We start from the raw sequence: 23,733 nt of genomic DNA, 5'->3' as shown, positions 1-23,733 counted from the left end.
GGTGGGGGAGGGGGCCTCATCCAACATGTATGAACAGTAGGATTAGAGAGGGGATAGTCCGAAGAGCCAAGTACCCACTGTGTGTCTTTCCCTGGTGTTACATCACAGTCTGTTCATGGGAGATTTTTCTGTACGTCTCTTCTTATCTAACTGAGGGAGCTTAGGCTGAGGAGGAGAAAGCTGCAGGCTCTGCTCCCACAAGCTCCAAACACACACACACACACACACACACACACACACACACATGCAGGGAGATTGATGACAGGAAGATTTGCTCTGCAGGCTCCATCTCCATCCTCCAACCAGCACGTTAGAAGTAGAAAGTTGTGTTATTTAGCTGCAAAAATAGACTCTTGCTCCACATCCTTCCAGCCTCTCCAGATCTGTACTGTACATCTCAGTCAGCTGAACACACTCGAGCAGCACAGTAGCCTATCAAGAGCCTCCTATAAGCACCCCCTCCCCCTCCCCCTCCTGCAGCCAGAGCGCAAAAACGCTCCATAAATTCTATTTGGGCTCATTACCGAGCAAGATGGCGCTCTTGCTGTCAGCACCTCGGACAGCTCCCAGCAGCTCCGACATAAATCTTAGCCTCTGATTTGTTTTTTTTTTTTATTTATTCTTGGAGGTGTCACGTGTGTGATGAGCGCTTCGAGATGATGTGACTCCGTCCAGGTGGCGCGTGAAGGGGAAATTCAATCCTGGATCAACTTGGCTGCTATTAAAGAGGACTTTGTCGCCCTCCTCCTCCTCTTCTTCCTCCTCTTTTTCTTCTGCAGCAACAGTCTATTAGATCTTGTAGTTGAGGAGGGAAATAAAAAGGTAAAAACCGGCTTCGGCCTGCGCTGACTCTCTCTGCTGCCGGAGGAGGAGTGTCAGTCAGCATCTGTCTTCAGAACAAGGAGAGAGAAAAAAAAATGAAGGCGCGCGCTGAGGCATCACCAGGGGCCGGTTCGCGCAAAAAAGGAGAAAAGAAGCTGTGTTCGAGAAATAGTGCCGCTTAGATCGCTGCCCCCCTACCCCCCCGAGTCCCCTGCACTTTCTCTTTCGGTTTCGCAGCAGCACCGGTTCTGAAGATGTTGGTGCTTCTGGTGACGATGTCTTCAGCCGTTTTCAGCCGCGGCTCTGCCCTCAGCTCTCATTTCAGCCCAGGTGAGCCGACATTCCGCCGCTGACATCCCAGAATAACGCTGTTCATGCGCCGTCATGTGGTTCTACTGGTTACAGTGCTCGCATCAACACTATTGGCTGCTGATAAACATCTAAACATAATGTCATTGTTCACTTTATTCTACAAACCCAGCAGTATACATTACACACGCTACACTATACAGAAATGATGTAATCTTCCTCATCTGCAGCTGATAATGGTGTGTGTGTGTGTGTGTGTGTGTGTGTGTTTGTTTGATTTTGGATGAATAAGCACAGGAGAGCCGACATGATTCAGATGTGTAAATTAATAATAACCCATTTTTAAAGTGCATGGACACACAGTAACATCTGTTCCTCTCTCAGCTGAGCAGTTTAAAGGTACAGTACGTATAGAGGTGAGAGGCAGAAAGGAAAGGTGAAAAGAGGAATTGTGGGAGCAGAGGGAAGCATGAGACTTCCTCTAATTGGTGCAGGAGTTATCCCATTAATGCTGGTAAAGAAAAGGATTATGGGAGACAATGGTCAGAGGCAGATTGCCTCATTGTTTCTCACATCATGGTGAAATAATCAGAAATCACTGGAAACCAAATGCCTGTTTTTTTATTATTATGCAGCATAAGCAGCTGCTGGCCTGTCATTCAGGTGGTTTCTATGGCAACTGAAAGGTGCAGCAGTCTGTGGCTTTCCCATCTTGTGGATAAAAAAATAAAAAAGGATTATACAGTGGCAGAGCATTTTCAGGAATTACACAGACATCGCAGTGAGGACGCTGGCAGGTTTTTGGATTGTTTTTGAAATTGCCATGCAGTGCTCAGTTTGCCATAACAGAGAAGCCCAATGTGTCTTCCACTTGAAATCCTCCAAATACACTTAACCAGGTCTCTGCAGCCTTTCTTGCAGTGGTTACCTTGGTTTCATAATGCCCTCCTGCCCTTTTCAAAACACATTAATTGAATTGCATAAATCCTCACGTCCAGCGTTGTAGTCTTTGCAGCAGTTGGTTTGGACCAGACAACCAAATGCTATGATTCTCTCGTATGCGTCTCTTTTGCTACAGAGAATCACAGGAACTAGGGTTTGTTTCAAGTTTATTTTGTCTAAGAAATGTTAACAGCTGACACTGTGACTGAGAACCACAAATATATTCAAGCAGGCAGCTTTGACAGGTGAAAATCCTCTTTTCCAGTTTTTCATTTTCATTGTCATAGATTCAAATTGTGATTACAATGTTGTCTTTTTAAACCATGTGGTAATTTTGAATGAGTGTGTAGGTGTTAGTTTGTGTGTGGTTCTGGTTTTCCAGTCGACAGCCTCCTACATGTTGTGCTTATAAATGCACCTCCTTTCTGTCATGGAGCTGACCGTGGTGCTGAAATCAGGACCGTTGGAAAATCAATCATTTTTCAACCTATAGGTCTTACTCTCCATAGTTGTGTCCGTTCTGATTGAAGGGTCATGCTAACGTTGCACTTTCCACCTCTACTGTATAAAGATGAATATGGCCTATAGAGTTCCACAGCTTTCCAGATGCACTGCAGTTTTACATGAATCATTTCAAACACTCAACTAAATGTAAACATAGAAAGCAGCCTGCCTGGATTGACTATTGTAGCTGACTGCATAGGGATTGACTTCCAGGGCAACTTACTGGCTGACTGACAATTATGATAATAGACCCAGGTCAAAAAATACAGGATTTATCCTTCCAGGAATTATCCTTCAGCCGCTTCAATTTTTAACTGTTGAAAATGATCTTATTCAGCATTCTGTGACAGTAATGTACATATACATATATATTAGCCTAAATCAGCTTGTTTCAGGTTTTTCATTACAGCTATATGATGTTCACATCGACGGAAATATTCAAACCAAAACATGTTTGTCATGGCTGCACAAACTGACATATATTCGAGATGTTTTGTGCATCATTTTAGACACATTCCCCCAAACTTCAGCCTCACATTTAGTATCTTCGGATTCTCTGTGATCTCTGCATTCACTGTGGGTTTAAACAGTATCTGCACAGCATACCGATCTGCTGGTAGGACTGCAGGGTTCAAAAGGCGTTTTTTTTAAGGAATGATCTGATATGTTATTCAGGCGAGTGCTTTGCTTTGGGATTTTATTTAGTTTGATGACACATTCATTGTGAGTTGTATTTTGCTGTTAATTGCTTTTTGTCTTTTTTTACAACTGCATGTGCATGTTTTTATTGCACAAGTATAGAGCTGAACCAATAAGTAGATTATTTCATTAGCTGATTGGAAAAAAATAATTGGCAACAATTTTGATAATTGATTAATCTTTTAAGTCTCTTTCTGAGTAAATATACTGAAAAAATGGGTGGATCTAGCTTTTTAAATCCAGATATTTTCTGTTTTTCTTATTCATCAATGACATGAAATGCAATATATTATCCGTCAGAATAAACAGTTTTAATATGTTACAGTCCATAGTCACAGGTTATAGGCCAAATGATTAAGTGATGAGGACGAGGTAAAGACTTCTTTGGATGATGTGATAAGATGTGAGTCTATTCAGTGAATATTCTCTGTCCTGATAAAAATAAGCGGGTCATATCTTGCCATATTTTGTTTCCATGGTGTTTGTTGACGGCAGCTTCAGCTGCACAGATATTGTGTTTTCTTTATGACTCTGATCTGTTGAATCAGCATATTGTTAGAGCCCAGTGATGAGATAAAGAGGACAAATAGGAACGTGAAAGCAAAAGTGAGAGAGAGAAAGAGAAAGAGGGGGGAAGGAAGAGGCTTGTCTCTTCTTCCATCGTGCCTGTGATGACCACTGTGTGGAGGGCGGGTATAGCGATGACATCACAGCCCAGTACAGGCAGGGCTGGGTATCAGTAATGGTGGTGGTGGAGGAGGGGGTGATATTACTGGAAGGGCTGGCTGGTTTCCCAGGCCCCAGGTTCTCCATTTCACATTTCTCAGTGGGCTCCTAGCTGCGCATCCAGCGGTACACTCTAATTATATGAACACATAACAGACGGGGAAGCAGGATGTGGTGCATGTGAAAGCCCAGCGGACCCTTCCTCTCTCCAGGCTACCGCTAAACCACCAGGTCCAGGTGCTGGAGGACACAGGCAGAGAGCCGGAGGAGCAGGTAAACCCGGGGGAGGGGGGCTGTTGGCCTTCAGGGACTGCCATTCATAAAGAGAAGAAGAATTGTCAGTTACAGTCAAAGCAGAGACATGGGATTTGAAGAGGTAAAGTCAGTTGAGAGGTTTCGTGTTTGTAGTATAAGGAAGTAGACTACATGGTGATGTGTTAACTGAAAGGGAAGTTTGCAGAATAAATTACTGTTACTGTTGCCAAGCTAACGCAGCGGAGGACACAAAGCTATGGCTATAAATTGGATTCGTGCCATTTACAGCAATTGAACAACCGCTAAAAGCTTTCTCCTCTGATCTACAACTTGAAAACTCCTGTTTGGAACAACTCCCCAACACTGACTGATCTGAAAAGATGAAAGGACTGTGGTGGTCTCCAGTTGTGAATATCCATCAGTATTTCTCTTTTTTCTTTTTTCCTGCAGTGTTTTCTGTTTCTGCAGAACAACTTGTTCAGAACATAATCATTCCCGCATTGAAAGGCCCAGAGTGTCTTAAGTGAGGCTGCAGCAGACCTGCCTCTGATTGCTAATAGCTTCTGCACTCTGAGAGACTCCCTTTTTGTGTGCGTGTGTGTGTGAGAGAGAGAGCGAGAGAGAGCGAGAGAGAGACAGAGTGTGTGTGTTTTTGTTTTGTCTGTAAGAATCCTGAAGAATAATAGCTGATGATTACATGAAAACTATTTTTCTTGAAGGAAACAAACAGACTCCCACTCATCTGTCTCTACCTCTGTTCAAACTCATCTCCAGCTGTTGTGATGAAGGTTCCTGTCAAACTCAGCTCAATGAAAAAGGATAGAAACATCCGCAGGTTACAGCGGAAAATGAGACACACACATACACGATCACACACTCAACTCTGATCGTTTAATGACCTGATGCATCACATTGCATCTGCCACAGTGTTTCTAAACTGCTGAACTGCTTCTGTCTAGACGGACAGTATCTGTCATATACTGTCAGATCAGCGGTTACTTTTTCAATGAATCCAGTTCTTATTGATAGATGCCCATCATAATTCAGAAGCAGCACTGATTTCTTCATGTTGCTTATTTTTAATGTTATGTTCATTATAATAAATCTGTGATGATAATAATGAAGAAAGCAGAAAATCCTCACTCATTACCATTTTTTTTGATAAATAACTAATGACGAACTTCAAAAAATAATCCATTAATCAACTACTTGCTGCAGAAAAAGTCAGATCAAAAGTCTGTGATGTATTATTAGCTGAGTTTACCTTGTGTAAAGAGATAAGAGGCTCCCTGATCTACACAGACCTTGTGCTCAACTGTAAACTCATACTCATCCCTGTGGATTTAGGAAAACATACAAACTCTTTAAAAAAAAAAAAAAAAAAGTGGCTATGATTTTAAATCCATGTGGAGCTACAACACTTAATGAAATAATAATGGAATGTAAATCTTTTTTTTATCCTTGAGGGAAATTTTCTTCTCTTCTTCTTTTTCTTTTTTTTTTTGCGTCTGTCCCGCTGCAGGCGGACGTAGGACATAGGTCTGTTATAACACAGGGATCCAGTATCTTGCTTAAGGGCACTTCAGCTTCCTGCTAGAGAGACGCTCTGCCTCGTCACTCCGTGGCTCTGCTGCCATACAGAAATGCACCAGTGTGCAGAATGAGCCTCTGTGTTGGCCGACAGTCTGTAAATGAAGTGGGATTCAGTTTAATCCACTTGTTTGCAACTGGGAGTTTTTGTGCCACCAATAGACTGAGACTCAGAGCTGAGACCACAGTTAATTAAAAGTTCTGTTGGCAAATCATGAACGCAGATGCCCCTTTGTTTTACTGGAGCACCACAACTTTGACAGTTATTTAATGAAAGGCGGGTCCCAGTGATCAGTTATAGGTTTTTTAATGTTGCATTTTACTGTTGTTTTTGATGTTGATATTCATGTTAGGGTTCATGGTACAAAGCTTTTCATTAGTGTTTGAGATTTTCATAGTTTCATTTTTTTTTTTGTCGTCCCTTGGATTCAGTGTGTTTTGTAAATCCATAATGCTTTACTCCAGAGGTTTTCAAAGTGGGAGGTGGGCTTCACCATGAGGGTCTCCAAACAGTTTCAAGGGGAGGCTCAGTGAACGGAAGAGAGAAAATATCATAAGATATTACATTAGTTATCAAAGGGAGATCATGTAAATGAGTTTATTTCTGAGTCAGAAACTAATAAAAGCCTCAGGACAGACCTCTTTTATGTATTTGGTTTTAGGGTGCATTTTTCCAAGGTTTGTCTAAGGGGAGGTCCACAGTCTCAGACTTCGAAAAACCCCTGTTCTCCTCTGTTCAACATGTTCACTGAGAGACTGGTTCCATCTGAAAACAAGGTTTTAGAATCTTTAGTTTTAATATTTTAATACTAATTGTACGATGCTTTTAAAACCAGCACTTATTTATGCGCTGGCAGTATTTATTTCAAAAGTTATATTTGTCAATATTTAATTTAACTACTGTTCTTATATGACCTGAAAACACTGCATATACACTGTGTGAAACTCTGATGATGGCGATAATGATGATGGATTGTTGAATCTTAAAACTTTCACTACAACAGGAATCAAACCTCCCCCGTTTTTTTCTCTCCTAATCCACCCACTGATTGTCTCTGTTGATAGACCGACCGAGATTTTGCTGCTCTGATTCCTGATGCAGGATTTTCTGCAGTGGTGCCCTTGAGCAAGCTTTACTTAGCCAGCCATTGCCAGTTCCACTGTGCGTCTTGTTTCGGGCCTGACTAATGGGATGGATGATGGAGTGTGACACCGGTCACCTGTTTAGATCTCCTCTGTGCCCCAGCTGCGTCTCCGGGCCTGGATCTGTGTCTGAGCAGCTCCTGATGAGAGCAAATAAGTTTCACAGTGACAAGTCATGTTTGATCGGAGAGATGTTGTTGCCTGAATACACAGCAGGCCTTATGGGCATTTACTCCTCTGAGCCTGAGGTAGAAGAGGAAGGAATATGAGTGTTTTCCCATCATACAGCACCTGTGTTGGTTTCAGCACTATGGACAGTTCCCATAGTGAAGTGGGCAATGACCTGAAGTTTTTTAGTATTTCTTAGTAGCATAAAAAACATTTATAAATGGTTTATAACACACTACAATGTGACCATTGGAAGTCATAACAGAATTTTAAGCATTTATTTATGTATTTGGCATCACAGGTGAATAAATTGTAAATGGATGCAGTAAAACTTTGTCGTTATCTTGTATGAGGACGTCTTGAGAGGGTTTAAACACTGTTTACAACCTGCCTGTGTAGTTAATGAATACACAGTACAATTCTCACAAGCATGAATATCTTACGCTTGTTGTTTTTTTTTGGTATCAATAGATATAATTACAAATATGTTATACTCAAGTCTGTTAAAGTGTGTTACCATGTATTCATTGTTTATATACTGCTGCCTAAAAAAGCTGAATACAAGGATTAAAATACAGTGTTACCTATATCTGAAGTATTCTCCTGGCAGGGTTGTGTGTTATGATGATAAATGGCAGAATCGTACTTTGCAGTACTGTTTCTACTGAGGTACTGTGGGCCACTGTGGACACTAAAGCAAATCAATACACAGGACTAATTAATGGCAAAATGATAGCTGCAAGAATGTGATGAATTACCTTGACTTTTCACATATTTATACATGAAGTACCCTGTGGAGTTTCCCTGTGAATAAATATATACATATAGAGTTCATTAAGGGTTTATTTATTTTAAAATTTCCTGATAAACCCCTTGAAGTTTTCAAACGGTCCCTTGGTTGAATATCCAGAAAATGTGAAATTACATATTCCGTGATAGAAAGCTTAGTATACTGTATATGGATAACCTGACACAGTAATACTCTTGTGTCATCACCTCCCACGACAGCAGGAATTCAAATCCCAGCTCTGTATTAATCAAATTCTTCCCTCCCTCTCTCTCTCTCTCTCTCTCTCTCTCCCTCTCTCTCTCGCTCTCTCTCTCTCTCTCGCGATCTTTCCTCCAGCGCCTCAAAGAACAAAAATCCAGACTGACAGGTCGGCCATCTCAAAAGTGCATCTTCACTTATAATCGCTGCCTCACACGTCACACCAATCACCTTTTTATATAAGATAAAATAGAAAAAAAAACATTTTGCTCTCTAATGTAATCGTGAGCTATTATTTCTTTATTACTTCTCCTGTCCACGTTATTAGGAGTATTCTTAGAGAATAATGTCATTTCCTAGTTCCTTTTAGCCTCTCAGCTGAGGCATTAATGACACATTGATTTTCTCTGGAGCGAGACGCCCAGTTATCATCTTTGCTCTGTTTGGTCTGTTTGCACAAGAGGGACTGATCATTAGACTGGAGAACAGGCGAGTCACCACAGTGGAGTTCCGAACTGACTGACTGACTGTCTGACTGACTGACTGCAGAGCGTTTGCACATTCGATCAATACACATCATAAACGTATCCATTTCCTCTTTCAATATTTTTCTGTGTCTATACCTTTGTCATCCAGACTATATATAGTTCTCTCTCTTTCCTGTTTTTCTTTTTCATCCCCCGTCTCTATCCATCTCCATCTCTCTATGAGCTGTGCTGTGGAGGCCCTCCCTGGCCCTGCAGTATCACAGCAGGCTGTTAAGCCCGTGATTTAGAGGGATTCATTCTCATCCACGCTCTCGCCTGGCTGAGAAACAGGGTGACTGGTTCAGACTCCAAGTGCTTTCTGATGCAGAGAGAGAGACAGAGAGACACATAGAGAGGGGGAAGAAGAAGAAATAGTGTCTGCACAGGAAAGAGAGTGAGAGGGACAGAGGAAATCAGCTTGATAGTAAAAGAAGTGGGCAGACTGCAGAATAGACCTGACGCTCCTCGTGTAGATTCAGGCAGGAACATGAAGGTTTATCACCAGCTGATCACCAGCCACATATCCATTCACATCTAAACATCTGATTGCGTTAGGCAGAGTACCTGCAAACTGACACCTGCCACGTGTTTACACTTGATTCTTTAAATCTTCTTGTTGATTTCTTTGCTGCACCACGTGTGTGATATGTTTAGTGATGGATAGATAGATAGATAGATAGATAGATAGATAGATAGATAGATACTTTATTTATCCCGAGGGGAAATTCATGAAAAACAATAATTTCACAATGTCAGCACACAGTAATAGTCTTTCGCCTTATAGCTTCATTCACTCTAGAAGTAATTAATGTACAGCTGCAACAGAGGCAGTTATAGCTTTTTTTTTTTGTTTTTTTCCTTTCTGTTTCATTATGATCCCGGCAGATCGAAACATCCCAGTAAAAACAAATGAGGTCAGAACCATTTCCTGCATTTACTGAATACACATTATTTTTAATCTGCCAAATAACAAATGATGAAATTGATTTTATTATTTTACCTGAAAACATTAAAAAGAAGGATGGCTGTATTTCTGTTCTGCCCTGAGTAGGTGTCTACAGTCTTCCACTCAGGGTGCATACAGCCCCGTCTGAGAGGCAAAATCCAGGCCAAAAAAAAGAAGCCTCCAGAGCACTTGCTGCACCACTCACTGCTGCTCATAAAGCTTAATTGCTGTGAGCACACAGTAATAACAGAAGGCGACTCAAATGAGTATATCAACATTTTTATCAAACTCACTGAGCTTCTGTCGTCTAGGATTTTAGCAGCTGGTCGGTAGAACATTTACTGAAACTGAGGTCGTGTAAAGACAGGGAAACTAGAGATATGAGGTCTTCAGTACTAGATTCTAGGACTCTAGTATCGCTCATGTGATAAATGATATTATGCTTTATTCAACAACGAGAAATCACTGTAACTCAAAATGACACAAACCTAATTTTCAAAAGATTTCCTGTAGCTGACCCTCATTCATTTGTCTTGAATTATTGTTACATCACATCTCCCTCAGCGGTCCCCGTAGAGACTCACTCTGAAACAATGTTAGGTCTGCATGGAGGTTGACCCGTGAGGTCGGTGCCACTGACCACCCACACAGCCTGATGAGCCACCACATACGTCAGTGGCTATAACACAGCAGATACTCCCTCAGACCGTCTCCATGGCAACACATCTCACTGCATCACTGTTGTCATTCATTACAGGTTAATTCAGCATTTCAGAGCGCTTTGACTGATCAAGGTCTGAGCATGTGAATAAGACACGTCTCTCTCTCTCTCTCTCTCTCTCTCTCTCTCTCTCTGTATGTCTTGCTCGTTCTCTCGCTGAGACGGGCTACATTATAATTTCCACGTGAGCGAGCTGAGGCCGCACGTGAAGATTCTGCAGCTGGAGTGTAGCTGTTCATGTTATGATGGGGAGCGGCAGTGAGGAGATACTCTTAACTCTGAGGACGTGTGTCACTGCACATTTTTATAACACGCCTTGGCTTCTGACAGTGTCTCCGTGTAAATCTGTATACACTGTGTTGTACAGCAAGAAAAAGAGAAAGAGCATGCGTGTAGTTTGTGCGTGGGTGGATGTGTGAGTGTTTGCACATTGTGCGACAGCATTTGCTCCAGTTTCTGGTTTTGGCCGTTCCCCCTGTCTCTTCTCGGTCACAGATGAGCTCATCCAATATTAAGGACATCAGTCACCCCGGCCTGGATCAGTGTTCCCTGATTACAGCCAGTCCAGTCCCACAGGGCCTGAGCTGGACAACTATAATCCTCCAGATACACACACTCTCCATTTCACTTTACAATCAACATTTTTGGCAAAACAAGTAAACATCATGCCAAAGCATATATAGAAGAAAAATAGCAGACGTGTGACGAAGCCAGGTGTGACTAATAATTATCATATTAATATAGTACACATCAAGTCAGAAGAAGCATTTATCAACAGTTCAAGTAATTATTTGAATTATTTATGAATTACAGCACATTTTCTTCACCTTATTGTATTTTCTTCATAAAGTACACAAGCTCCTCATGTAGTTGTCAGTGTGCACAAATCTATTTTTGCAAGTAGGTGTCAACAAAACCAGTTTAATGTCACTAATTGACACTTAGGGTTAATATGTCATTCAGATTAATTACTTTGAGAGAGGCTGCCACTAAATTTTAGCATGAGACTTGTATCCAACAGTGAGGGAAATGAAACGTGATGTTTATGAACCACCTGTAGCCTCGGTTTTTTATTTACCGTGTGACTGAAGTTAGCAAAGGTAGGAATCTCAACTGCAGCTGAATTCAATTAAGACTTTTCACCAGTTGTTGAATTCATTTTAATGTGATAGATTGTTTTATATGATTTTATAAATTTCATATCATTAACATGTTAGCAAACAGCTGCCTATTTATACATCCAGCAGACACAGAGAAACAGAGTCGTCTTTTTGCCCATCTGACCTATGTAGGTGTAACAATCACCCCGTGGTGATTGTTACAGCTCTTCAGCTGCTAAATGCTCCACTACATTCACCAGCTAGCAGCTAGCCTTGTGTGTCAGCTGTCTGGTGCTGAGCAGGTAGTGTAGGGTGGATTTACAGGAGGCATTTTATTTTTGAAATATTTTTATGTATTTCAATTTTACAGAACAAAATACAAAATAAAACAAAGTTTCTTTTCCCACACCCCACCCAGAAAAGAAAAGAAAAAAAAGATGCATAGAGTGAAACATTTGGCTAACAATGGCATCTACAGATGCATTTTCAAAGAGAACAGCTGCCTGCAGAGGCTGGAAACCAGGCAGCTGAGAGCAATGAGGCTTAAGCAAATGATAAAGCTGCAGGTCGTAAAACCAAAACAAGAGCTGAGAGATGATAAATGGCTCCATAGAGCTGAGGCGACCTGCAGAGCTTGGTCATAATTCACTGTGTGGTGATTCCTTTCACACTTAATCATCTGACCCATGGTTGATAAAAGAAAAAAAAAAGACTAGCGCAGCTTTAAAGTTTTTAGTCAGAGATTTGTAGTTATTTTTATTTTGAGGAGGTAGCAGTGCTCAATAAGAAGTACCTGGTACTCAGACGTGCCTTGTACTCTGTGGTAGTGAGCACTGGCCCAGTTCAAGCACTGGTTACACAAACTGGTTATGTAAGAAACCAATTACGCCTGTGAACATTGAACATGAAAGGAAACATTATATATTGTGTGTACCCTATAGCGTTATATTCATAAGATATACATGTAGTCTGCTTGTACTTACACATACGCTCCACATATGTTCATTCGATATGTTACTCACAGACATTTCTGGTCTTCCTCAGTATAAACCCACATTATGTCAGTTATATAAGCGGCCTCTTCATGTTTATAACATTTGCTCATGCTAAACCAAATAAAATCTTATTCCTGCTCTGAATAGGTATAGCACTAAATTTGGGTGCCATTTCCTCTTCAAATACATAATGTTCCCGACCGTAAAGCCCATTCACATGCAGCCACACATCGAAAAGAAGCAGTCTGATATACTAAAAGTGTTTCCATGGCAACCGTGCTTTCGAAACTAGGCGCACAACAGGGGGGCACTTTGGAGAGGGTCCGCTCCATGTGATCACGCATAATCACGGCGGACACGTATCACAAACCTGTCCAGCATCTCTCATTAATAGTTGAAAAGGCAGTGTGGTCTCTGTTCTTCACACAGCAGCCTTTTAACGTGGAGACACTTGATTAGTTAAAAGCAGCTTTTATGCAAATGTGCAGAGTAAAACGAGAAAAAAAAATGCCACCACATCCGAAACAGTTCTGGGGGTCAGAATTTGTAAAAGTCAGTCTTTTAACGTCTGCAGCAATGACGCCCATCAGTTTGAAGTTTGAAATTCAAATGAACAGTGATGTACTCACTTCCTTTCATTATCCAGACAGGAAGCGCCTCATGCGTACGTTGTGTTTGTGACATGTGATCATACGAGCCCCCCTCTTACTAACAAGTGGTGAAATCCCTATCCAGACTATTTGAAATCTGAAATCCACATGCCCCGGTGCTCCTTGACACCCTTTTACATTGACTGACCAGTTGTGTTATATTCCTTTTACTTGTTTTCTTCATCAGTGTTTTATCCTACGTTACATGAGTAGTACATATAGTCAAGACTCTCTGAGCAGCTGCTCCATAAAAACAAAGTTCTATTTTGGTGAGGATGGATCAGGGAGGAAATGGTAAGCTGCTGCTAATGTGCTAGAAATAACAATCCTCCTCATAAAAATGACATGTCAAATTCATAAGAAATCTACTCAGGGCTTTTGCTGTAAGTCTCTCGTGGTCTGGTGTGACCACTAGCTTATGTGGCCTGATGTTAGCAAACTTTGAGAAAAAGTGTTACATCGCTTCTCTACTGATGTTAGTGGCAGTGCTCCTTTTACCTCTGCCTTGGTCTCCACCACCTCCTGAGGGAGGTTAGCTGCTAAATGCTTCACTATGTTCACCAGCTGCTGAGCAGGTAGAGGACAGTTGGGTTTAAGCTGTTTGTGACTGAGCTGATGAGACTGAACCAAAACCATAAGTTTTCCAGCTGTTAAACCAAAACAATGAGCTGAAAGAGGCTAAAATGCTGCCGAGCTGAGGGGAACTGCAGCGTTAGGTGATAATTATCTGTGAGTTCATCACTACAAGAAACACTTTATACACTAAATGGAGTCATTTAATAATAAACTGTTAATATAAATATTGATTACAGCAGCTGTAACACAACTGACTCAAAACAATCTTGAAAACTTGTATTCAAATAAAGAAAAGTAATTAGCCCATTCACAACATTAGTAATGCATAGATCCCCTATGTCAGTACATGTAATGACATGTATCTGCAGCATGTATGTATATACGTATGTTACCTGTGTGTGTGTCATAATGAGGTGCGCTTGGCTGCTCCTTTGAGGTGTGTGTGTGTTACGTAATAGCCTCTGCATGGCATCTGCGATGTGATGTCACATCTGAGTATGTGCAGTTAGCGCCGGCGGGGACAGAGAGCAGGGAGAGGAGATTTCCTTTTGCTCCAGCGGCTTTCTCAACATTCATCCACAGACAGACGGAGACAGGGATGAAGGAGGCAGGAGAAAGAGATGGAGAAGCAAAAACAAATCTGAGAGAGTTGAAGAAGCAAACAGGGAGTGGCTATTGGGAAGTGGAAGAATGCTCACTGGGGAGAAAAGTGAGGAGAAGGGAGAAGGAAGTCAGAGATTGAGGGGATAGTTGGAGGACTGGGGGAACAAATCAGCATAGATGAAACCACTCTTCACAGTCTGCAGTGTGTGATAGTCTGTGTTCTCTCTGCTCCATTGAGTCTCACCGACTGGGATGATTCATCAAGATAAGAACCACAAACAGCAGGATGTGTTCATGCTCTGCTCTCATGCTCCCCGAGGTTCATTCAGGTGAAGCATGTAATGCTCCTGTGTGTTTCCAGCTTTCCTGTGTTGCCCTCGTACAATTAGTCAGACGTTTCCCTCCACTTTAACAGTACCTGTGCTGTGCTGTGCTGTGCACGCACAGCGGCTCCACATCTACATAAAGGCTTGTTTTGTTTTCATGCCTCACTGGTCGCGGCGGAGCTCAGCTACACGTCAGCTGCACGCACAGGAGACCCATAATCCCTTGCTTCTGTGCCGCTCTCCTCATTGCAAGGCCTTGATAAATGCCGTGTTTTCACTGTGTATCGCACTAAATAATATTCTCTCAAGTTAAGAGCATGACAAATACCATTCACTGAAGCTGTTCACGGCAGATTTATTTAAAGACCAATTCAAGATCTAGAAGAATCTTCATATATATTTCTTATTAAATGGAATAATATTCTCGCCCCATCTGAGCTGGGATTGGCTAGTTTGCTAATGGATGCATGGAATATTATCATCTGAATATATTTATTAGAAATATATCACAAGTGAAATCATTCTGAGTAGACGACAGTGTACGTCCATCCCGATGTCTCAGTAACACCTTGGGGGAATCGCTTGAAATTTGGTATAAACATTCACTTCAGTCAAGGATGAACTGATTAGAATTTGGAGGTCAGAGGTCAAGGTCACTTGACTTGACACAAGTTAACACAAATGTCTAATTGGATGAAGTGGTGACCTTTTGTATCCAAAAGGTCAAAGGTCAACTTCACTGTGACATGATAATGTTCTGTAATAACACTTGCGGCCATTAATCAACACTGTAACTCAGGAAGGAGAGGTTGTGACCATACTTCCTTCAAACTGTCTGGTTGGCGGAGGGATACAGCCACAAGGTGGTAACTCTAGTCTATGTTGCATTTGAATTCTGCTCAAGAAGATTGTTCCAATAAGGAAGAAAGCAGCAACAATTAGCTCCTTAATAACTCTGAATCTGGGATCAATAATCATCTGATCTTTTATGAAGGATCGTAATCCTGCTATTATCTAATGAATAGCTCGTTTGTAAATCTGCACACTGACCACTTTTTAAAATGCAGTTGAATGCAATTTTTTAGCCACAGTAGCAGCACGGCTATCTCTCAGTACAGCCTCACCGCATGGAGTGAGTGTAATGTGAATGGGTCCCTCTCTAATGGTGCCAAAAGCATTGAGAAAAAAATCCAGGTTTGCTGCTCTTTAACCTCTTTTATTCACCAGTTTTGTGTCTCCTCAGTCAAACTACAGCATCTTCCCAAACAGATGAGGCTCAGCGCACCGTTAGGTCATGAATGTCATATGTCAATGATCATATGCAGAGCGTATGTACATGAATATTCACATCCATGTGTCATGCTATCAGGCAGCGCAGCCACATAATCTCCCCTCCACTCCACTGCTTTGTTTTTGCTCAAACTTAAGTCCTCACAGCGGGTTTCCCGCTTCTCTTCTCTGTGACAAAACAAACCCACGGAGAACAACATAACTGCTGTTTATCCCCACACAGAGTAAAAGAACCGAGCTTTCTGTCTCCAGAGCAAGAAACCCACACATGCAAACGTGGCAAAATCCCATCATTCCCAGGGGCAGTGTTGTTGTATAAAGATGGAGAGAAAAGAGCAGAAAAGACGAGGGCAAACAAAGGAGTGACATTCATGTTTGTTGTGATGGGAGGTCAGTGGGAGGGAGGTAGCTGCACCAGTGGTTCTCTTATTGTTGTGACCTTTAACGGATCACACAGACACACACACACACACACACACACACACACACACACACACACACACACACACACACACTGTATGCGGTCACACACACTTTTAGTTGAGTGCCACAGCTGATAAGTGAGTGTAAAGACTCAGTTGCTGTTTCACGAAATGGATCCTCTAATTGAAACTGAAGTGTTGATGGACAGAACAGACTGTGAGCAGGGACAGCAGCTTGTTTGCATGATACAGGTTTAAGTGAAAGTAGCAACATCACAGTTTGGAAATTCTCAATGATTACAGGAAGAACAGTAATTAATGTCAAGTCTGGAAAGAAAACTCCAACTTCAAGTTTTTTAAATCAGTTGAAAAAGGGAAAAAATAAGAGAAAAACACAAACAGAAGGAAGGTGATACGGAATGTAATAAGGAAAGAAAGAAAGACAGAAGAAACAAAGGAATAAGGAGGTAAAAAGAGTAAGTCAAAAGGAAAGAAAATAGTATAAAAAGCAACAAAGGAAGGAGGACATGAAGGACGAAAGGAGAACGAGAAGAACAAAGGAAAGATGTCAGAAAACACAAAAGGAAAGAAGGAGAGGGAATGAAAGAAGGAAAGAGTGATGGAAGTGAAGAGAAAGACTAAAGAAAAGGAAGAAGGAATGAAAGGAACGAGAAATGAGGACATAAAGAAATAAAAGAAGAAAGGAAAGCTGGAGGGATGGGAATGGTGTTGAAAACAAAGATGGAGATAAAATGAAAGCAAGAAGGAGAAATGGGGAAAGAAAGGAGATTGAATGAAAAAGAAAGAAAGAAAAGAAGTGGAAAGAAGTAAAGGAAGCAAAGTAAATTAGCAATAATTATCTCATTTTGAATGTAAAATCTATTTCAACAAGCAACTCCAACTATCAGACAAAGTGTGGACATGATCAAGTGAAGGACTAGCACCTCAAACACTGGACTGAATTACATTCCATGAGTAAATATCTTTGTTCCTGCCCGTCAGACCCTCCAGGGAGCTCCGTGCTGAATAAAGCAGACGAGGCCGAGGTGTTTCTGGGGAGGGAGGTGAGAGCCGAGCCTCAGGTGGAGGCTATCTGCTGCTGAAAACAGACAGCAGAGGCTACACTCAGCATACTGAAGTGTGTCTCTGCACACAGCATGGCAGAAAATATCAGGTCGACAACACATCCGTGCAGACATACAAACACACACACACACACACACACACACACACACACACACACACACACACACACACACACACACTCCTGACAGCATAAGTGTCGACGCGGGTGATCCGGAGAACTATTCTCTGTGTTGCTGAACACAGATAATGCGGCTGCTCCGGGGAGATGTGTTTTGTGGTTAGTAGCTCTGAATTACAGCTTCCTGTGTAATTAGGTTACACTACGTGGGCTGCCTGCTTATATGAACGGAAGGTAGACCCGACTCCCACATGATATGAATAGCTAATCCTCCAAATCCTCTGTGAGAAGGGTCCGAACAACAGTAATATGATGGGGGTTTTTTTAGCATGCCGGAGAATCTCGCATTGTTTCTGAGAGCAGCAGGATGAAAGACACTGAGAGGCATCAGGAAGAAGGAATGAAAGGTATCAAATTCCAACACAGGAAGTGGTGACGTTTTTTTTTTATTTGACTCTGGATGAATGTGCAGAGGAGAGGTGACTCTGGGGGAGTTTGTTCAGGGTGACATGGTGAGAGTTGTTACATAATTCTGCATTCACGTCACATCTGTCATAAATAAAAGAGCGGCTAAAGCCCCGTTCACAGTGGACAAAAACAAACACTAACACCCACCTAGATCTGGCTTTTGTCTTCAGTGGGAAAGTGTATAACCAGAATTCATCCCTGGGTCAAATGACTGTATAGCAGTCATGGGTATTTATGTTTCCAGTGGTGGAATCGTGACACGTGCTAATTTTCGCCCCTTTTCCGGTGCAATGCTTATGGCCTCCATGCTGCTTTTTACTGTTTATTAACCTTGTTCTCTGGCACATTTAGCACTTAATTAGGAACACCACACTAACACTGGGTAGTGCCTCTCTTTGCTCTCAAACAGCCTCGGTTCTTCATGTCATGGATTACACAAGATGTTGGAAACTTGCCTTTGACATTCTGCATGTTGAGATGATGCATAACATCATTTCTGCAGATTTGTCAGCTGCCTATCCTGCTGGAAGTAGCCATTAGAAGATGGTAAACTGTGGCCATAAAGGGATGAACATGGTCAGCAACAATACTCAGATGGACTGTGGCTTTAAAACCATGATTGACTGGTATTAAGGGTCCAGAGTGAGTCAAGAAAACATTCCCCACACCATTACACCACCACCAGCGCCCCAGACTGTTGATACAAGGCAGGTTGCGTCCATTGGTTCCGAATTCTGACCCAATACCATCTTATTCTGATATCTTGACTGAGACCTGCTCCAGCCCCTGCTCCTGGATAAGTGGGTATAGCTAATGGATGGATGGTTAGAGGGATTATTGATTTATCTACTCTGAATCTAACCGTGGTAGTTTCCTGCATTTCCCAGAATTTTAACAACACCAAAACAATGGGGCTGAAATGGCTGCATCCAGCTATGTATGGGATGAACGTGTGGAAAACAATGGTGTAGTGTAGCAAGAGCAAGTTTTTCCAGTAAACATGTCCCAAGGCAGCGTGATATTCTTTTCTGTTAAAGTTATTGTTGCTGGGAAAAAAAGATGGTTCCTGTTCTACAACAGTTTCCTTCTGTGTGTGAACGAATAGTGCCACTGTGCTTTTTAGAGGCGATTAGCTGCAGATTCTCACACGGGGGGGGGTAGCCGAGCAGTAATTGCCATTAACAGTAATAAAGTTTGCAATTTTGAATTGGTCAAACTCCAATTAACTGTTCCTTAAAGTGTTACATAAGCTGGCCATGTAAGTAAGAATAACACATCAACGAGTTACACGCAGTACAAGTGTTTTTCTCTCATCTTGTTCCAAGCAGCGAGACCGGTGGTTTTATTCAGGAAAGTGTGTAGAAGGTTAATTTCCTTTCTGGTGTCAGGGGCAAGTTGTTCTTTGTCTTGCCACAGCGTCTGTGAGCATTAGGAGGGCATGTGCATTAGTCTGAACAGGATTAGGGGGAAGCAGTTGCCATGGAAACCAGCTGATTTGTTTTTTTTCTATCTTCTTGCAGCTTGTTCTTGAGTCAGAAACCCCGGCAGCTGTTCGCCAGCATTTGGTTGTGTTTACATTCAGAGTGCTGCTGACTAACCACACATGAATCACAGTTGTTGTCTATCTGTCTGTCTATCTATATGTCTGTGTGCTTAGGTTTCGGCAGATTGGCCCCTAACGCACATTGTTCATGACCAGATCATCAGCTTCATGCAGTTCACATGTTTTTGGCCCATATGGGCTTTTAACCGTCTCCAACCCTCTGTCCGCACGTCTGTTTTCCTGCTGCCACCATCATCCTCTGCGTCTCCTCTGTTGTCTTATTTTTAAGTGATGAGTCTTCTTGTTGTCATCCTGCCCCCATCTCTCTCTCAGCGTCTGATACATGTGTGGTGTCAGCAGTAGTGTTGCAAGACAGAGGGGGAGCGATGATTTATTTTACCATTGCCAGCAGTTTTGATTCAGTTGCACTGGTGGCTGCGAGTGGAGAAGCTTTGTCTCTGTCACTGGTTTTGGTTCACGCATTTTTTACTGTAAGAAGCTTCATTGATTGTATCTGTTCCTTTACTTCCTACCCTAATCCCAACCCTCTGCTGTGCAGTTTTATCATATTACTTTGTATTTGTAAGGGTAGAGGAACCTTAAATTAGGTATAATGTGCATGGAACAAATAATTTTGTGCGGTAAAACCCAAAAAGGAAGCCTTAAAAGTTGCTTATGTTATAGTGGCTTGATTTCAGCTTGGTGTAATAATAATAAAAAAAATAAAAAAATCTTTATCTTTGTCTGATATTTCTATAGTTATTTGGGTAAAGACTTGGTTTTGGGGTTTTAATCATGACCCATAAACCCCCCTGAAGATGCAAAAATGGCCGAATAACCTAGAAACAAATTGTCACAGGGACAAAAAACAAGAGGATGTATCGACATCAACACACAGGCTTGTAAAGCATCCATCTGCACTTAAGGCAGGCTGTTATTTTGCTGTCTGTCAGGTCTGTGGGTTGCAGACATCACTCACCTGATTGTTCACACTCTGACACCTGACTGCCAGCATTAGCCTGAGAGCTGAAACCTTTACTTCTGCTCCTGACGCAGCGTGCAAGGGAGAATCCCAAAATTTACAGTCATATACAGTACAGTGAATACAGTTGGCAGTGATCACATGCATATCTTCACAGGGATTTAGCATGATTCATAAAGATTTGCAGTTTGGGCAGTCGTACATGGGGCGATTCCAAAAGACAAAATGCTGCCAGTCCACAGGCTGAAATATTCTGTGTACATTATACAGTAACAATGTAGAGTGTGCCAAGTCTTCCCCAGTTTGATGTCTGTGTAGGACAGTCACATTTACAAAATGTTTCAGGTCAGATCACTTTATATCTCAATTCTCAGATTTAATTTAAGATAAGAACATGTTAATCAAAGCGCTGTCTTGTCCATCAGGAGTCCCACCATCCACTTTTTTGCTTCTCAGGTTTTGTGACCAGTGGGGATTATCAGATATTTTATCTTTTATCTGGTATGAAGTATGGGGGAAAAGACTGATAATGAAACAGAGGAATGGTGATTTTCAGATATTTGGAAATGTGTATCTAAATTTCTGAACTGTCCTCTCTCTGCGTCTTTCATCCTTAATTGGGATCACGATATAAAACCATCCCTCCGGCCAGTTTCGAGCACGTCAGGTGGTATCACCTTTCTCTTCGCTGAGCTTTAGATAATTTTGCTGTAGCAAGGACAGAAACCAGGGCTGATGATGGGTGAAGTGTCAGCAGTCCCCTGGATACACTTCCTGCTGACCCACCTCATGTAGATATGAACAATGGGTACAAGAGGAGAGCCGGAGCAGTGCTGTATTTATCCTGGGGAGTGTGACACTTCTAGACCACAGCTGCTGCTGCATAAAACTGGGCATCATTTGCTCTATAATGGCCAGTCAGCTTATCTGAATGGAGCAGGCTTAACAGTCGTGACACACTGATCACCCATGGTTAAATTTGGTCCCTGTGGAGCAATTATACAAGCCAGTAAAGAAATAAAGCTTTATTTGTTGGTGGAGCAATTGTTTTAAGCACTTAGTAGCTGCAGTTAATGCCACAGTGGAGCGCCACATCCAGACGGATAGCCGGGATAGTTTGTTGACAGGCTGAAGAGTTTGGACTCTTTTAAGTCTGTCAGCTCTGATCTAAATGTCTAACATGCCAGACCCACTTGAGTCTATCTGACAGGCCAATACAGTGACTCATACCTGTACTGTACTGCTGGAGCTCAGTCCACACAGCTTAGTTATTTATTGTTTGTCCGGCCATACAGGAAAGAAAATACAGACTTAGCTCAGACTAACAACCTGTCAGTGACAGAACTTGCTGAGCTGGCACAACCATACTAAGCTACTCCTTTGCTGTACAACTGAGGTCTGTGTGTCAATAAGGCCCATTTAGACCTGGTATTAACATGTGATCTGTATCTGGATATGATATCTGGATAATGACATGTAATCTATGGGTCTCTGCATTTACTCCTGTGACTTATCTTGATCTTGCCCATAGTATGATCACATCTCAATATGCAAATTAGTGAGGCAGACTTGGCAGAATTATCAATAGACATGGCACATCCCAGGTCCAAAGAAGCAGCATCTCTAACAAAGATATTCTGGAGTTAGAATCTTTTACCTAACATAGGCTTTTAGGATATGTGCTGCTACTCCTTTTAACTGTGGCTGGTCATTAAAGGAGCTATTTGTACGTTTTGTTATTGCTACGTTAGCATTAACATCTGTTTCATAGTTTAGAAGAAACGTTACAAGTTTAGCATCAAACTTTCCTCCTTTACTCGCCAAGAGCCGACTCCAGTGATGGAAAAACACGCCAATGTTGACACTTTCGCTTCAGCAGAAGAAAAGAAGTTAGCGTGCTAACCAGCTAGCCCCAACCCAATCAGACCTCAACACTTTCCGATACTGAGTCACTGTAGCATCCAATCTGCCCTGAAGAAGTAGCTGCTTGGAGGATGTACTTACTTAAATGCAACAATGGATGAAGCTTTTTGCAAGACTGGTAAGTAAACAGCTAGGCTATTAATGCTAACATTGGCTATGTAGCAATAGCAAAACTTAAAAATAGCTCCTTCATATGGTGGAGCATCATGTTGCCAGTGTTCTCTCTCTCTTGTGGGTTTGCTCGGATCCACTACTATTTGTCTGTCCTCGGGTCCTTTTCAGTTTGGCTCTCTTTGTATAAATTCATGTTTGTTGTGGTCCTGCGAGTTTCTTGGAGGCTTTCTTTAGGTACCTGGATCAGGTCTCTTCGTTCAACAATTTGGGAAATACACTTTTCACTTACTTGTCAAGAATTAGATTAAAAAATTGAGCATGTTGTAATGTCTGTATATGCTGGCAAATTGCTTAGCTTTGCCGAAAAGCAGGGGGAAACAACTAACCTTGCTCTGTCCAAAATGTAAAAATTCGGCCTTCCAGCATCTCTAAATTTCACCATCACAATTATCTTATTGTTTAATTCAGATAGATACAAACAAAAACGATTTTATGGGGAGTTGCATGCTGCAGCTATTTCTTGGTCCAGTGGACCTCCTGTACTCGTGTTGTCATTTCAAGGTTGCTGGGCAACCAGCAGAAGCTAAACTAAGCTACGTGCCTGCTTGTTCTAGCTCCATATTTAGCTCATAGTTGTGACAGTGGTATCGGTCTTCTCATTTAACTTGGCAAGAAAGCTTAAAAGTGTGTTTGTTAAACTATTTTCTACTAGTCTCCACTTCAGTCTAATTCAACCTACAGACCAACTGGTGTTCTAATAGGCTGTGGACGAGTGTCATACTACATGAGAATTAATCATCAAGGGGCAAAAACACCCTTAGTGACTTTTCAGCCAGCTCCATCAGTGTAGAGGCAGAACAAACACGTGAGACCGTCAGATAGACTCAGTCTTTTTCATAACCCACTGCAGTCTCTGGCTCTGTCTGCTCTCGGGTAGACTTCAAGTTGCTGCTCTTCAGCTCGCCCAGTTTCTGTGTTGTGTGCTGAGGAGATTCTCCTGGGGCAGACGCTGCAGAGTACATAGCTCTTCAACCTCTTCTCCTTCCTCAGATCCTTTCTTCTCTCCTCTCGTCTTCTGACGCTCGCTCCCTTTTCATCATTTAGTCATCAGGATGTGCTTCAGTTCTCTGCCTCGGGAGGCTAAAATCGGCTACCACCTCTGAGTAGCTGAGAGCTATATGGTACTCGTGCTGCTAG

At 42.0% G+C, this 23,733-nt stretch overlaps 1 protein-coding gene across 1 annotated transcript in view; it reads left to right on the top strand.

Annotated features, from left to right (window-relative positions):
• The first annotated feature begins 552 nt into the window (after nucleotides 1-552).
• The window catches only part of aatkb (apoptosis-associated tyrosine kinase b), a 50,622-nt gene continuing 27,441 nt past the window's right edge, over nucleotides 553-23,733 (top strand). The window contains exon 1 of the mRNA XM_023418987.1: nucleotides 553-1,152. Coding sequence (XP_023274755.1) covers nucleotides 1,077-1,152 — 76 coding nt within the window. The 5' untranslated portion in view covers nucleotides 553-1,076. The remainder of the gene's footprint in view (nucleotides 1,153-23,733) is intronic.

Source organism: Seriola lalandi, unplaced genomic scaffold (genome assembly GCF_002814215.2).
Source record: "Seriola lalandi dorsalis isolate HSWRI2012SDOR001 ecotype SW California unplaced genomic scaffold, Sedor1 jcf7180002054585, whole genome shotgun sequence".
In the NCBI taxonomy this organism is placed as follows: Eukaryota; Metazoa; Chordata; class Actinopteri; order Carangiformes; family Carangidae; genus Seriola; species Seriola lalandi.
Note: the sequence above shows the minus strand (reverse complement) of the source record. Positions and strands in the feature narration are given on the sequence as shown.